The 13,688-nt window shown below is 42.9% G+C and overlaps 2 protein-coding genes across 2 annotated transcripts; both read right to left on the reverse strand.

Annotated features, from left to right (window-relative positions):
* On the reverse strand, positions 1-471 carry LOC103577773 (CCHC-type zinc finger nucleic acid binding protein-like). Its single transcript, XM_008558576.1, has one exon. The coding sequence runs from the start codon at positions 469-471 to the stop codon at positions 1-3; it is 471 nt and encodes a 156-aa protein (XP_008556798.1).
* Positions 472-1,194: 723 nt separating this feature from the next.
* LOC106694093 (uncharacterized) lies at positions 1,195-2,046 on the reverse strand. The gene has a single exon (XM_014444249.1). It carries the CDS (start codon positions 2,044-2,046, stop codon positions 1,195-1,197), a length of 852 nt encoding a protein of 283 aa, XP_014299735.1.
* Between the last annotated feature and the right edge of the window lie 11,642 nt (positions 2,047-13,688).

Below are 13,688 nucleotides of genomic sequence, written 5' to 3' on the forward strand. Positions count from 1 at the left end.
CTATATCAAGGATATAAGAGTTTTATTCTTACACTTGCCTTCACGGCACTCTCTAGTCAGCCTTCCCCCGACTCCACTGTGGCCGCTTTCACTCGTCCTCCGGCACGCAGCGTCCCACCCGTAGGGGCCTCGTCGAGTCCACCGTGTACGACACTCCGGGCAGTCGGCCAGTGTCTTCTTCACCCGTCCACAACCGTAGCAGAACTCGCCATGGGGTTTGGGGCACTCAGCATACTGATGCCCTTTCTCCTTACAGTTCCAGCATACTGGACGCAAGTGGGGTGGAAGAAGCATCTTACGCCTCTTATCGTCCCTTCCGTGCGATGAACTTGGACGCGGGCGTTTCCCTATGGCATCCTCTTTCCGCCCTTCTCCCGATGACGCTCGGGGTCGCTTATCTCGACCCGAGGTCGATGTAGTTCGTGCGGTATTGGTAGACGATATGGCCTCGCCTGATTCTGTCACCTCCATTGGTGCTGCGGAGGACTATTGTTCCACAGCCAAGCGGGCTGCTGCTCTTCTACGCCGGGCTCGGCGTGCCTGCGCTGGTGGTAACTTCGCTTTGGGCTGGGTCCGTTCTTCTTCCGGCACAACTGGACTCATAACAGGAGGTCGTTCCTCGGTGACACTTCCCAGCTGGCCCATGTTTGGGGCATTTCCAGTACTTGTACCGCGATCCCCGAATGAATTGCCCACCCCCATGGGCGCATCGCGAGACGTTGGTGGAGGGTTCGGTGCCTCAGGCTCTTCCGTCTGAGTTCCGACGCTCCTCATTAGCGGGATATCGCTGACCTGTCCACGAGTCGCGTAGACGGCGCGACGCATGGTGGACCATTCCAGCACACACCCATGCTCTCCCTGGTGACCCATGTTGACGGCTGTCACCATGATCGCTTGGAGGAGACCTGGGCGGTACTGCTCCAGCCACTCTAGATACGGCAAATGTGGCCGGACCGGGTCCCATACTGGGACTCCATCGCCGCATCCTCCTCTTCGGCTGCTAGCATCATGCATGCTAGGTCTTCTTGCAGCTCCTCTACACTCTTTGACATCTGTAACAGGGAATGGATTAGTGTGTGGTAGCGGTATGACTAGCCAAGCTATCACCAGGATTAATAAATAGACCATTGTCCTCCCTACGAATTTACGTGATTAAAAAAAACAAAGCGAGAAGAAACAAAAGAAAATGCGATACTAAATGACTCGGAACTGATTACTCGGGAGGATGGTATGGTTTGAGGTCCTGGACAGAGATCTTCCGAGACTCCGTCCATCCAAGCTCTCCAACTCATACACAGTATCAGAAATACGACGAGAAACAACGAATGGTCCGTGAAACGGGGTCATCGTCTTAGCCGTGAATCTCTTCGCGACTAAGGATAACACATGCTGACGCTTCAGTATCAAGTCACCGACTTGAAACTGTCGATGTCGTCGGCGCAAGTTGTAGTAGTGCGCCTCACGTTGGAACGCGGTCTCCAGTGCATGCACTATGGACTCTCCCCACCGGTTTAGCCGTGCCATGCGGTCGACCCATTCCTGATGTGGTCGTGGAATAATTTCGACAACTCCTTCCACCTCTCGCCGAAGCGAAATAGCCGCCTCGGGCTCTCTACTAAAATTGGCAAAGGCTGGAGTGGCCCCCACGGAACTGTGGAATGCGGTATTGTATGCGAATCGGAACTCATGTAGATGCAGGTCCCATTCGCAATGATCAGCACCAATAAAAGCACGTATCATAGTCCCTAGGATTCTGTTGACTCTCTCCACCGGATTTGCTTGCGCGTGATAGGGTAAAATGGTCACGTGCTTATACTCAACTCTCGCCGCCAGAGCGTGCAAATCTCTGTTGACGAACTCGGTACCATTATCGGTAAGTAAAACTTTCAGCACTCCCCAGCGACACATAATTAGGGCTTCCAAGGCACCCAGGATCTTTGCTCCAGTTGCTCGTTTAAGTAGATATAATTCCACCCACTTGGTATATAAATCCTGAATCACCAGAATAGCTGTGTGACCAGATTTACTTGGAATACCAGCACACATAACGTCTACAGCGATTATGGCCCAAGGTGACTATATAATCCGTTGGTGCATGTGGCCCACGGGTGCAGCTTGCTCCACCTTACCTCGCTGGCACGCATCACACCTTCACACGTACTCCGTCACATCTCGGAACATGTTTGGCCAGTAGTAGTGTAAGGCCAAACGGTGATGAGTCTTATCCACGCCCAGGTGACCTGCTTGCGGGGTCTCATGATTCTTCTGGAGCGCTCTCTTCCTCATCTCTTTCGGTAGCACCAATTTCCAGGCGTCGACATCTTTAACTTCACAGTTGACGGAATGATTGGGCTAGTGGTGATACATTCTATCACCTTCCACGCGCCAGTCGGGAAATCGATCAGGGGCCCGCGTGATATCTCGGCTTTTGCGCAGATACCACGGGTCTCGTATCTCCTCGAGTAGGTTCAGCAGGTCTGCTTCACCCTCTGGTATTCGCTACTAAGCATCCGGTACATGATAACAAGCTCCACGCTGGTGAACAATAGTGAACGTGTGCTCCATCATCTCCAGGGCCCATCTAGCTAGACGGCCCGTAGTATTCTTCAAGTTATTCAACCAGCGTAGACTACTGTGATCGGTGATCACAGTAAATTCATACCCTTCTAAATAACAACGGAATTTTCTGATCGACCAGATGACTGCGAGACATTCTTGCTCGGTCGTGATGTATTTCTTTTCAGCCTCCGTAGGCTATCACCCGCTCTTGGCCATCAACTGTCTGCATCAACACTGCTCCTAACCCTACGCTACTTGCGTCGGTCTGGAGAGTAAACGGCACTGAAAAATCGGGACAGACTAGAGTTGGAGCTGACGTCAACCTAGTCTTTAAAATCTCGAAGGCCTCTTACTGCTCTTCCGCCCAATGTCATGAAATATTTTTCTTGGTCAGCCTGGTCAAAGGTTCAGCCACGGTAGCAAACTCTGGTATAAATCGTCGGTACCAAGATGCCATACCAAGAAATATTCTCACTTGCTTGAGGTTTGTTAGTATCGGGAATGCACAGACTGCCGAGGTCTTCTCTAGGTCCACTTGGACTCCTTCGCTATTCACTAAGAAGCCCAAGTACCGGACTTCAGCACGACAAAAGACACGCTTGTCCCTATTGATGGTCAGGCCAGCCATCTTTATCTTGTCTAAAACCTTCTCCAGCCAGTACAGGCGTTCTTCGAAGGTTCCAGTGACAATAATAATATTGTCCAGGAACACGAAGACGTGAGGATACATTTCAGGGCCAATAAGACTATCCAACAACCCTTGAAAGGTCGCTGGAGCGTTGGTAAGTCCATACGGCACCTACCTGAACTGAAATAATCCTCGACCTGGGACGGTAAATGCAGTAACCTCTTGACTATCTTCTGTCAGTGATATTTGGAAATATGCTTGGCTGAGGTCAAGGGTAGTAAGATAATTGTCCCGCCTTAATTGACTTAATATGGCGGTCATGATCGGGATCGGGTATGCGTCCCGCTTAGTATTGGCGTTGACTTTCCTGAAGTCGATACAGAAACATGTAGTCGACTTCCTTCCACATGATCTAACTGGGTGTCATCTCAGAAAGGCAGGGGAAGAAACCACGTCCCCTCTCGACCAACTGTGGTATGTCAACCAATACATGAAATTGGTACTATGGGGGGCCCATTCCAAGCCCCACTTCGACCAAGAGTCTCTTTATTTCCTGAGACGGAAGGAGTGTATGGGCCCATTTGCGGTCGGACTCGTAGTGGCTGTTGGTTCGGCACCCACATGCAAAGGATCTCTGATCCTAAGGGTTATAACATCCGCCAATATTGAGCTTGCTCAATGTTTCGCTTTTATAATATTATGGTGGAAAATAGGGGATTTGCGCAGCGCGAGTATGCCCAAAAGGGTGAGGAATCGGCTCCCCGTTAAACGGAGGTGGACTTAACCGTCCCGTTACATTAATTAATTAATTCTTCCACATGATCTCGAGAATGACTGGCGACACTTGGTAGTGGCGCTGTTTAATCGGCTCACGCGTACGGACATCGATAGAATGCTCGGTTAAGGTCGTAATTCCGGGCTTATCAGTGCTAGTAGGTAAGTGGGAGTTCAGAAAAATTTTTAATCGAGCTGCCTCGTCCTCGGTCATCGTTTGGAGACCGTCACACACCATCACCGCACATGGGCGAGTCCCAGGGGTAAAAGTATGCACTGTAGATGGGCAATTTTGAAACCACCAAGTGTTGGACGAAAAATCAATCATGATTTGGGCTGCTCGAAGAAAATCTAAACCCAAGACACATGGTTGGGTTAAAGACAGCATCCAGTAAAAGCGATGGCTAATCTGGCGGTCTTCAACGCCCACACATACATCACCGGTACTACAAACTCTTACTTCTTCTCCAGTGGCTACTCGTACACGCCTAGGTGGGGTTGGTACACTGAAGATCCCGAGGTCTGTAAAGAGAGCGATATATTCAGGGCCTATAAATGTTTTACTGGCTCCTGAATCAACAAGTGCTGTAATCTGGACTCCCTGAATGTCCAGATTAATATAAAAGGCAGGGGGTACTTCCAGTGAGCTATCCAGATCGAGGATAGTCTCTGACGGGATTGCCGGACTCGATATCTCGACGGGAGGGATACTTTCCGACAGCTCGGTAGTCGTGGATGTTGCTGTCGGTTCAACATTCACCGCCGGTCGTTTCCCGAGTTACAGTGCGTGCACTGGGCTCGGGTGACTCCTGGGGCGCGACAAAGGTAGCAAAAGAATCGACGCGGCCCAGTACACATACGATGCCGGTGACCATTCTTGTTGCAATTCCAGCAAACTAGGTCAGCCGCGCGACGAGTATCTCCCACGAGAGCACTTGGGGCTACTCTAGGAGCTGGTGTCGGTACTGATTGAAGAGGTTCCGGGAGAACTCCCTTCTGGGCTTCAGATATCCCCGGGGGACCGTCTGGGGTCCTCCTTGGGTGCGACACGTTTTGAGGAGTGGCGGAGGACTGTGGCGGAGACTCAAAGGTCTTCCGGCGTGGTGAATAACGCCGCCCAGTCATTTGGGCGTCCAGTAGCTTCACTGGTGCCTCCTCATCGTACTCCTCCGCATACAACTGATTTAAGAGGGCCCACCGGGGAGTTTTACTACGCCGGGGTCCCGCGTATGCGGAGCTTGAACACACGGAGTCTTCCGGTAATGGTGGTGGCTTATGTGCGACTGCACCTCGCAAGATCTGCTCTTGCCGGCCCGCCATCACCACCAGACTATCCAAAGTCATCATTTCCTGAAGCGGAATCACCAAACGATAAGCAGGAAGCAAATTCCTGTGAACGTGGACTACCCGTTCCCACTCCTACCATGCCCTTAGTCCGCCTTCAACTCCATCTCCTCGGCAATGTAACGTCACAATATATATATATATATATATATATATATATATATATATATATATATATATATATGTATATATATGTGGCGTTGCTACAATAATTACGATCGATCGATTTCGGCAATATACGCTGAACATCGATTTTCACATATTCCGTCTCTACCTCATTCGTAGAGACATAACATATTACAAGATGCACCGCTGAACTACGTACATGCATTCAAGGATTTTTTCATTTCTTGTAGACTTTCTTTTTACTGTGTTAATTACGTTGGTCAAATAAAACATTTATTTAACATTATTAGTTGATTTGAATAATTTATTTTAATATAATTAACTTTTACCCTTGATCACTAAATTGGTGACCTTGACGTAATCTCTTTTTAAGGAAAGCGTCAAACACGTGCGTTACACAGTTTATAAAATCTCGCGAGTTCTCGTGTCGTTTTGCCACGAAGGTTTTGTCGCGTTGCCGTTTAATCGGTGAGACCGTGATTTTTTCTCCACAGTTATTTTTGTGTGAATTTATTTTTGAGTTAATTAGTGCAATGATTGTTTATCATTGTGCAGTTTTATATCATTTTTATCACCACTGGTGCATTGCCGCACATTCCTGAGCCGTGCCTCATCGATAATCCTTCGGTAGCACTGTACCGAATTAAAGACATTGTTGACGGGTGATGTCAGACTCTGAAACTGAGAGTGACAAGAAAATAAAATAATTTTAAGTGCAGGTGATATTGTTATTATTATTATTATTTGTACATTCTATATTTCAAAATGTACGCATCCACCGCAGAGGAAATCGCTACTTTGCGTAAGCAACTTGCACTATCGAGTGCCGAGTATAGCGAAATGCTTACTCAGGAGCAACTTCCAAACACACGATCCAGAGCACACCGACACCATCGTCCTCGGAAAGTTAAAAAATTTGACTATTGCTGGTATCATGACAAGCATGGCAAAAATGCCCGATCATGTGCACCCGGCTGTAGATGGCAGGGAAATGCTAACGAGAATCACTAGGGGCAGAGAGATATTCTCAATCGATTTCACGCCGATTATTTATTAAAGATCGAGTCACTGGGACCGAGTTTCTCGTGAACACTGGCTCTGATTTATCAGTTTTTCCTCGCGGCTCGATGAAATCGCAAACAACTCCCATAGGTTATCAGCTTTATGCCGCCAATGGCACAATTATCGAAACCTATGATTTATCATTACAATCGCTGAATCTCGGACTGCGTCGAGATTTCACGTGAAATTTTATTGTTGCCGATGTCACTAAACCGATACTTGGGGCCGATTTTTTGAGTCATTTTGACTTGCTAGTTGACCTCAAACACAAATGCTTACGCGACAGCATTACAGGTTTGACATCATCCGGTTATTTCCACGCAACAACAGCATTGAACAAAATCAAGGCTGTAGATGGTGATTCCATTTATGTGAAATTGCTACGTGAGTTCGCCGATATCACATGACCTGATCCATCCAACAAACCAAGGAAACATTTAACGGTGCACCACATTCGTACAACACCTAGTCCACCTGTTTCTAGCAAAGCTCGTCGCTTATCGCTTGACAAATTAAAAATTGCTCAAGAGGAGTTCCGTAAAATGATTGAGCAAGGCATTTGTCGGCCATCGCAGAGAGCTTGGTCTTCGCCATTACACATGATCCAAAAAAAGGACGGTGGATGGAGACCATGTGGCGATTATCGCCCAATAAATGACCGTACTCTTATCGATAAATATGCGCTTTGATATATGGTTGATTTTGCCGCGTATTTACATGGGAAACGAATCTTTCCTATCGTCGATTTTACCAAAGCTTTCCTCCAACTTCGAGTAGCTCCAGAAGATATCGAGAAAATGGCTTTTATCACTCCGTTTGGCTTATTTGAGTTTTTATTCATGACTTTTAGACTCAAAAATGCAGCACAGACGTTCCAGAGATTCATCGACGAAATCATCCGTGATCTGAATTCCATATTTGCATTTATCGACGATATACTAGTCGCATCCAAAGACGACGAGGAGCATTCAAAACCCCTCAAGATATTATTTCAACGTCTTCGTGATTACGGACTAGTAATTAACATTCCAAAGTGCCAGCAAAGCAAAACCGAAGTTAAATTCCTCGGTTATTTAATCAATGAACACGGCATTAAACCATTGCCGGAAAAGGTTGGGACTATCGTTAATCTCCAGCCTCCTGAAACCGTTAAAGCACTTCGTGGATTCCTCGGCACAATTAATTTCTATAGAAAGTTTATTAAGAATGCTGCAGAAATTTTGGTGCCATTAAATAAAGTACTGGAAGGACCAAAAATCAAAGGATCGCATCCTTTCAACTGAACAGCTGATCTACAAAACGCCTTTGATGCCGCTAAACGATCTCTCGCTGATGCACGACTCCTCGTGCACCCAAGAACCGACGTGGATTGGGCAGGTTTTACCGATGCATCAGAAATCGGGATCGGTGCTGTCCTCCAGCAACTCGTAAACAATGACCGGCAGCCGCTGGCTTTCTTTAGCCGGAAATTACAGCCGTTGATGCAAAAATTGTCGACTTATGATCGAGAACTACACGCGATTTACAAAGCCATGAGACATTTCCGGCATATTTTCGAAGGTCGACACGTAATGATCTATACAGATCATAAACCGCTTCAACACGCATTCAAACAGCGTATGGAGAGAGTTTCACCATGTCAATTCCGCCGTTTGGATTTCATTGGTCAATTTACGACTGACATTAGACATGTGTCGGGTAACAATAAAATTGTCGCTGACACATTGTCTCGAGTCGAAGCAGTGTCTACTGCCATTACATCGGAAGAACTCGCCGATGCATAGAAGCAAGATCTCGAGCTTCAACAACTGCTGCGACAGACAACCGTGTTGCAGCTTCGACGAATCAATTTCGACAATGGTTTATCATTGTACTGTGACATTGCGTCAGGTACGGTGCGACCTTACGTTTCAGAGCCGTTGAGAAAGAAGGTGTTTAATTCATTGCACTCGCTAGCTCATCCCGGAATCAAAGGATCATTGAAAATGATCTCTAAACGATACGTTTGGCCGTCGATTAATAAAGATTGCCGAGAATGGCGAAATCTTGCATCGATTGCCAGAAGAATAAAATCCAGAGACACGTGTCATCGCCGATCGCCAGTTTTGAACCTCCAACTGAACGATTCGAGAACATTCATATCGACCTAGTGTCTTGAAAAACGTGAAGAGGCTTCAATCAATGCCTAACGATCATCGACCGATTCACGAGGTTTCCTGAGGCTGTCCCGTTATCCAATGGAACTGCAGAGACGATAGCACATGCACTATCGCTGCACTGGATTTCACGCCACGGAGTACCGAAACGCACAACTTCAGACCAAGGTCCGTAATTTGAATCGTCGTTATTCTAGTCGTTATTAAAAATGTATTGAATAAAATACCTGCATACCACGCCGTATCATCCGCAAGCCAATAATCTCGTCGAACGTTAACATCGTCAGCTCAAATCAGCACTTTTGTGTCACCAAGAGTCATGGTACGACGCATTACCAGCCATTGTGCTTGACTTACGCACTGCCTGGAACTACGACATACAGACGACATCGGCTGAATTAGTATATAGTGAGCCTATTCGATTACCCGGTGAGTTACTGTCTCCCACTAATAAAACTACGCCTCATAACATAGTCGATACCTTAAAACGTCATTTTAACTGATTGGCACCGGCCGAAATGTCGCGTCACAGCAAGCATTCTGTTTCAGGAACCTTAGTACAGCTTGAAGTATTAATGCCTGGTTACATTATTTCTCACTCGTAGTCAATCTATTGAAATGTATGGTGTCGCGGCTGATACGTTCAACTCGTATCCTTACAAGTCGTAAAAATATAAAAGAATTTCTTTTATATATTATTTTTTCTCTTGGGAGGAAAGAGTACATGAGAAAACTATTTTTCTCAAGAACTATGACGACATAGTCAGAAACAGTGAGACACAGGCGGCAACACAAAACGATGCGTTCCGAATAGACCTTCAGTCTTTTTTTTTATGTATAATAATTAACAGAGTGACCATCAGTACTGTAGATCGCATAACGGTCCACCCAATACGTGAGAACCCAAAAACCTCATGCACTTAGACCTTTCTTTTTTATGACGCCGACTTACTGACGCCAGAAGTCGTACCGGACAAATATACCTACTTGAGTGTTGTCAACGCTTTATAATTAAAACGTATTGTACTAATGGACCACGCGTACTATATATTTCTCTTTCTGGAAATTTCATCATTTTTACTTAACGTACTTTTAAAATTTATGTATTCGTTCCCATTTAACTAATCTAAGCATAGAAGCGGTAGTCTTCTTTGATTTTTCATCTTAAAATTATAGACCACCCAACTCATGCGCACCTGCATGTGATTCTTGGAAATTAGAGAAAGCTAATGGAAACCTCCAAATTTATGATTTCCTACACGGGCATGCTCGGCGACAGAGTGGCGCCAGGTCATCAGCCTACTTAATAGTCGAAATCTGTTTCCCGGAGATCGCACGTGTGCATAGGGCTAGAACTTTCGGGTGAGTCCGAGTCCTCTCGTATGGGAAACTGGTTACCACCACTTTTCATATGTGAGGATCATATAAAAAGACCATGGACTTTAGCTCATCAGTTCTTTTGGGAATCAAACTCTGAACCTTACTGAACTCCGGACACTTGACGGTGTTCATGGCTAGAGGATTGATATCTCGATTGAGCATTCGGTTAACGGTAGCTGGGCGTACGAACCGGACCTTGATCGTCGTAAGCACTCGAATGATCGGTATATCATTTTCTACTAGTCTCAGGAGAATAATTGACGTGATATTAATTTCACCATTCGGGCAACGGTAGCTGGGCATACGAACCGGACCTTGATCGTTGTAAGTCGTGAACTAATATCAATCGGAGGCACCGGTAGCGTTGATCATCTTCATCTTATTTTAATCCATTTAATTTCATTTTTATTATTTTTATATTGAAATATACCACGAAAAACGTGAAAAATCAAAGAATATTTTACCGCGATAAATGCGAAGATTTTGAATAATATTTTGCCGCAAAAAAGCGAAAAATTTAAATAATATTTAGAAATACTTTTAACGCGAAAATACGCGAAGATTTTACAAATTTATATTTTATATTACCGCGAAGACGCGAAGAATTTGAATACATTAAAATTATTTTACCGCGAGAAGCGCGAAGACCTTCATTTTAATTTAACCTACAGAGATTTAAAACGCATAAGCATTGAAATTGATACAACAAAGTATACTAAATAAATAAATAATTCGATAAATTAGAATCACGTTATTAATTGACCGCGAGAACGCGTTGTGAATAAGTGTCCTGTGTAACTGCTGACAGTCCTGACACTTCACCAAAACCTATTTAGGGTAAGTTTTTAACATTGTAACCATTGTTTGGTATTTTTATTTTAATATACTCTGAAACATTTGTAAACCATATGCATGAAACATTTATATTTTGCCATTATATTTATATTTTATATTTTTTGTTTATATTTTGCCATTTATAACCCTTTTGTATTTTGAGAATATTGAGTCCTTAATAAATGAATATTCGTTAACATAGAACATTTGAAAAACATTATTTATCAGACAATTTTACTTTAACAATGAGATCCTAGCTTCACGAGGCTTTTCGGCAACCCACCTTCCTTTATCCCCTTATTTTTCTACCTGTCTAGCCGCTCAGACCGATAATTCACAGTAGGGGGTACACGATCTTACGTTTACCGCTCGACGTTTGATTGTGAAATTAGATCAGTCATATAATAAATTGGAAATCGTTTTGGGTTTTATCAATTTTGTCTTCAACAATATTGTGTGGGCGCGAATTAAATATAAAATAGAATAAACTGAGCATTTGGTCACGTGAGCCCAGGTCATAGGATCGGTCCTTGATCAATGTAAGTACCCTTTTATTCACTACATTTTATACGAATATCGTACCTACGCCATCACGATCTGCAACCGTGACAATGGTAAGCGCTTGAAAAATAATGTTGGTTACACTGGAGCGCAAGTAAAACGTGAACTTGGCATATTTGTGATGTTGTTAATTAGGATGGCTAGTAGTGGAAGAATTTGACAGTTTTAGGTAAACAAATAAATATAAACAGTGGAAGAGGTTATCTTTAATGTGAATTAATTCGAATCAATAAAATTGTCGGATTTTATTTCATTAACATGTCGAACTTTTTTATAGATAATTCATTTAATTAATATTTAAGTTTTAAAATAAATTATAATTTTATAAATTATCAATTTATTTAGGATTTGTTTCAACGTATTCCTCCACAATGTCTAACATGACCAGATTCACTTAATCATCTATCAATGTGAGCATTTAATGAATCATATGCTCCATATTACCCTGGATTTATTTCTCATGAGATTTATTTCTCATTAAATGCTCACATTGATAGATGATTAAGTGAATCTGGACACGTTAGACATTGTGAAGGAATATGTTGAAAAATATTCTAAATAAATTGATAATTTATAAAATTATAATTTATTTTTAAACTTAAATATTAATTACATGAATTATCTATAAAAAAGTTCGACATGTTACTAAAATAAAATCCGACAATTTTATTGATTCGAATTAATTCACATTAAAGATAACCTCTACCACTGTTTATATTTATTTGTTTACCTAAAACTGTCAAATTCTTCCACTACTAGCCATCCTAATTAACAACATCACAAATATGCCAAGTTCACGTTTTACTTGCGCTCCAGTGTAACCAACATTATTTTTCAAGCACTTACCATACATTTCAATAGATTGACTACAAGTGAGAAATAATGTGACCAGGCATTAATTCTCCAAGCTGTCCTTGCAGTCACGTACTGGTACGGAATGACCAGGTTGGACCATCTTTCTCAGCGCCGTACGAAGGTCCATATCGTGTGATAACTCGACACGACAAATACTTCATCGTCGATTTCCGAGGACGACAAATCGCCATTTCAATAGATAGATTGAAACCGGTTTACGAGGCGAATTCAGTCGACACGGCGACAATAACAACAAATTCCCAACCGAATAACACAGCAACCGAGACCAAAAACGCCGAGTCTGGTTTAATATTGAAAAAATTTACGCGATTAAAATTTTTTTTTTACATAAAAGTTTTTTTCAACTTCCCGCTAAGAAAATCGACGATTTTCAAAAATTTCGGGAAGTTATTGTTTTCACCCCGATTTTCGAAAATCGAGTTTTCATCAGATGTCGACGTTTTGAGGTCCTAGGAAGCTATTCTGACTATTTTCAGAATGATGTCCGAATGTGTGTATGTGTGTGTGTGTGTGTGTGTGTGTGTGTGTGTGTGTGTGTGTGTGTGTGTGTGTGTGTGTGTGTGTGTGTGTGTGTGTGTGTGTGGGTGTGGGTGTGTGTGTGTGTGCGTATGTAACTCTTTGTAACTTTTGAACTAATGAATCGATTTGGATGGTTGAGGTGGTAATCGAAAGAGCTTGTTGGCCATCAACTTTCCTGAAAATTTCAGATTATTTGATCGAATAGACTCGAAAATATTTGCGAATTACGAAAAAAAAAAAAAATTTTTTTTTTTAGTTTTTTATTGATTTCTCAAAAACGACTTATACGATCGACTTCAAAATCTAATCAGCTCTAGTACTCAATAAAACGTGTCGATTGCCACCTCAAACATCAAAATCGGATATTTCGTTCGAGAGTTATCGCGGGAGAAAGAAATGGTGAAAAACGGTTTTTTCTAAATATTTTCGAAACGACTGACGCGATCGATTTCAAATTTTAATCAGCTCTAGAATTCAATAAAACGCGCCGATTGCCACGTCAACTATCAAAATCGATTGATTAGTTCAAAAGATATCGGCGTTGAAATGTTAAAAAAATAACATTTTATGTTATTTTTTCCGGATAAATCATAATATAACGTACTAAAATGTGCCTGATATCATACTAACTCATCTTTTTTATGGTTTCTTTTGATCATATAATGTCATCGAACTTGTTTTTTAGTTTAAATCATATTATCAACAAAAAAATCGATAAAACGTAGTTTTTAATATTTTTATCGGATATTTCATATTTTATTGTTTCTTACATGAGTCAAAACTTATTTAAATCTTGATTTTGATCCCTGACATTAATTTCTGCCTCAATTCACTTATTTTACTGAACATAATCAGGAACTAAATTTTAA

The sequence above is a fragment of the Microplitis demolitor genome, chromosome 1, assembly GCF_026212275.2.
Source record: "Microplitis demolitor isolate Queensland-Clemson2020A chromosome 1, iyMicDemo2.1a, whole genome shotgun sequence".
Classification (NCBI taxonomy): domain Eukaryota; kingdom Metazoa; phylum Arthropoda; class Insecta; order Hymenoptera; family Braconidae; genus Microplitis; species Microplitis demolitor.